Source organism: Otolemur garnettii, unplaced genomic scaffold (assembly GCF_000181295.1).
Source record: "Otolemur garnettii isolate 467f Iridium unplaced genomic scaffold, OtoGar3 scaffold00148, whole genome shotgun sequence".
NCBI lineage: Eukaryota > Metazoa > Chordata > Mammalia > Primates > Galagidae > Otolemur > Otolemur garnettii.
Window position 1 is genome coordinate 1331518 of NW_003852543.1, and position 4012 is coordinate 1335529.

At 39.3% G+C, this 4012-nt stretch overlaps 1 protein-coding gene across 1 annotated transcript in view; it reads right to left on the minus strand.

Moving 5' to 3' along the window:
• TMEM87B (transmembrane protein 87B) overlaps positions 1–4012 on the minus strand; it is a 67601-nt gene that overhangs the window by 57680 nt on the left and 5909 nt on the right. The window contains exons 2-3 of the mRNA XM_023518827.1: positions 3996–4011; positions 227–318 (exon numbers count right to left, since the gene is read on the minus strand). Coding sequence (XP_023374595.1) covers positions 227–318; positions 3996–4011 — 108 coding nt within the window. The remainder of the gene's footprint in view (positions 1–226; positions 319–3995; position 4012) is intronic.

Here is a 4012-nt window from a genome sequence, read left to right on the forward strand (position 1 = left end):
AGGCACTGCCCACATTTACTAACATTTTTCATAAGATAGTCACAAGAAAACTAAAAGACTAGTAGTATTCTCAGAATACACAGTGATTTATTGCTTTAAGTCCCAAAATTAATCTATGGCACTCCTAAATCTATAATCTCAATTCCTAACCCCCTTACCTGATGAGCTAAGAAATATTTATACTCATAATTTTTCTACATACACTAAAGATTTATGTTTTACTTACTTCCAGTTCAGGGTATTCATTGTGACAGGTATGATATTTCAAATGCCACAGTATGGTAAACTTCACAGGCCCAGAACAATTGAATGACTTAACTGTTTAGAAAAAGAAAGTTTCATTTTACTTTAATAATATACACTATGTTATTATATATACTATATAGTCTAGTGCAGTAGTTCTCAACCTTCCTAATGCCATGGCCCTTTAATACAGTTCCTATGGGTCATGACCCACAGGTTGAGAACCACGGCTCTAGTATAACCTTAAGGTTTTGAGAACGCAATTAAAATAGGCTACTTTAATGTAACAGTGAGTAAAACATTACCTAATTTCTCCAAAAAGTCACTGCAAAATGAGACAGGGCAAATTCATTAAATTATTATAGTTAACTAAAAGTTGCAATACTACTATTCATCTGTAAGTCCAATGCTAAAAATCAACTGAATAGCTGCAAGTGGTAGCTCACGCCTATAATTCTAGCATGGGGAGGGCAAGGTGAGTGGATTGCTTGAGCTCAGGAGTTTGAGACCAGCCTGAGCAACAGCCGGGTACTGTGGCAGGCACTTGTAGTCCCACTACTCAGGAGGCTGAGGCAAGAGAATCGCCTGAGCTCAAGAGTTTAAGGTTGCTGTGAGCTATGATGCCAAGGTACTTTACCCAGGGTGGCAGAGTAAGACTGTGTCTCAAAAATAAATAAATAAAATCGACTGAGCAGCCTGATATGCTAAGTCACTGCTTGCTTCACCTAAAATGTTCTTCTCACTCACTCATTCATTCAACATACTGAATGAACCCCTTGCTGTGTGCCAACAAGAGACATGGTAGTCAACAAGAACAATCCCTATAGTGTTTTAAGAGGTACTGGGAAAGGAGGGTTAACAAACCAACACTTTTAATAACCTAAGGGGCTGAGAACAGGGTGTCAAGGGAGCACTGGGCAGGTCATCTAACAGCCTAGGAGAGCAGGAAGAACAGTTTCCGACCAGGCTTGCTGGAAGAGCAAGAGTTAGCCAGGTGAAGAAAGTGGACAGTATATGCAAATGCCCACTGCTAGGGAGAGCTCGACATGAGCAGGACACCTGAGAATAGTCTGCTATGGGTAGAACTCAGATGGGGGGATGGGGGAAAAGGTGAACCTTGAGAAAAGTGTTTGGGAACATTTATAAGAGGTTTTATGCTCTGCTGAGGTGTTTGGCCTTTATTTTGAATATTATGAAATGATACTCAAATGATCCAGGTTAAGAAGGTGACATGATTAGACAGACTGAAAGGGGTTAAGCCTGGACTTAGAGAAAGCTGTGCTGGGAATATCCACACATCATGGCAGCTGGCTTCCCTCAGAGAACGTGACCGGAAAGAGAGCAAAGAGGCCACAGTATCTTTTATAACCTAGCCTCAGAAGTGGTACGCCATTATTTCTGCAATTGGTCCCTTCGACCAACTATGATATAAAGTGGTAAGAAAATATATACAAGGTCATGAATGCCAGGAGACAAGGATAATTGTGAGTCATCATAAAGGCTACTATCACAAAGAGGGAACCCAAACTGAGCCCCGAGAATGAAATTCAAGAGGCTGAGGCTCATAGAATTTCTGGGGCAGAGTACCCAGAAATGGAAGCTACAGAAAGAGAAAAAAGGAAGAGAAATCTGCATAGTGGATCTCCTTGAGTCTCTGGCTGAAGGGCAGCCTCTCCATGCATAGGGACAAAGCAAACAATTCTCAGAGCTCACACAGAGCTGGGAACTGTGTGGGTTTCCTACCACCAGAATGGAAAGGTCTCAATAAGCAGAGACCTCACACCAGAAGTACCATTATGTTAGCCTCAGAGCAAACACTACTCCAGATCCATCCTAAAAGAGCTTAAAAACAAAATTAGAAAGGCTCAAACTGACCCACAAGAAACTAAACGTGTGCCAGAACAAAGATGTTAAAGGACTATAACATCATCTAGCATGCAAGGATGTAAAACTTAACAATACCCAGCAACCAAACCCAAACAAACAAGAAGCCTACTTGGACCTTGACTGAGAAGAAACTGAATTTACAGCTCGGTCTGGGGAGAACGGACAGTATGATGTTAGCCATAGATTTTTCACAGGTGCTTTTTACCAAGTTGAGGAAGTTTCCTTCTGTTGCTGGTTTTCTGAGTTTCTATCGTGAATGTGTATTGAATTTTTTCAAATTTTTTTTTGTATAATATTAAGATCATATGGTGTGTTTCTTTTATTAATATGGTGAATTACACTGAGAGATTTTCAACACATGCTCCACATGACTGCAGCTTGAATGAAGGAGCAAGACAGAGGTCACCTAAGGGAAAGGCAGATGTCTGACAGCATCGACATTCAAGGGACTTAGCTTTGCAGGCACTAAAATCTGGTTCTGTGAGAGCAGATACTCAGTCTCAGCTTTCCCCACGGAATAGATGTAGATGTATAAACGAGAATGCTCAGTTATACACTTAATAATGAACAGAGACGTAAACTGGGTAATGATCATCTGATTGTCTGCCTCCCACATGCCTCCCTGAAAGCCCAAAAGTGATGAGAAGGTTGCCTGGTGAGCCACAATCAGGGTTCAAGATGACCTCCGCCCCAGCAATGTCATGGCAAACTGCCAGCTTCTGCCTGACTAAAGTCAGGATTTTGCTCTGAAATCCCTTGCACTACCCTATTCTTTCTTTGGACATGTTAATAACACTGTCTTAACTGGAATCTACCCTCAGGCTAATCTCAGGCATTACATAATGACTTTTAAAATCAAATTCTGCATTTCAGGGGCCCACAGTACTTTTTTTCCCCCATATATAATAACTTTTTGTTAGTACCAGTCCCACGTACTTTTAAATCTTGTTTGTCTAGACTTTGAGACATGAATTCATTAAAGCAAACATATGCCAAAATGTTTTCCTCACCCACCTTGGAATTTAGTTTCCTCTTACCAACCTCTTATCACCACTATGATCTATGATACTAGTAACACAGAGCTCCTCTAAACCACCTCTGCTGTCTAGCTGTTGGCTGGCCTAACTTCCTTCAGGAAAGACCTACGAAAGGCAGAATCCCCCAAAAGATGATCAGAGGATGGTGTGACAGAGAAAGGGGGCATGGTTTGAATCCCAGCAAAGCCAGATGGCTTTACCCAGAGAAAAACTGCTCCTTATCCTGAGACAGTAACTGGCGACCAATATTCCTAGTCAAGTTACTGGAAATGAGAAGAAGAGTTAGGCCACAGAGAATATGATCCAGTGCAAACCCAATAAAAATACTGAAACACTTTAGTAGTCCTGGGGCATCAGAATTTACACAGAAAACACAGTCCTTCCTAACAAATATTTTTACTTTCATACCCCTAAAACTCTAATTAAAATGTCAGCACCTATACATTTAGAAAATATTCAGGGCAAAAAGAGTTTATCACCTTAAACTTTACCACTTGAAACCTAATTTATCTAGTTTTAAAATCTAGGACTTGAATTTCACAGAAACCAAATACTTTTTTGCTGAGGTCTACTTTATTAGACTTTAATTATAATTTTTAAAGAATGATACGTTTTCTGAAAAGGATTAGAAAAATCTATCCTTGCAAATAACCAAGTCCTGACTGAAAGAAGAAAACCAAAAGAAAACCTTAAAATATAAGAACCACTTAAAAACAAAACATTTTCTTAGTTTATTATATATTATGTTACATTAGTTTATATCAATGCATTTGTCTATTATATATATTGTTATTTGCTTATATTAGTATTCTATTTTATTATACTCACCAGAAAATTTGATATCA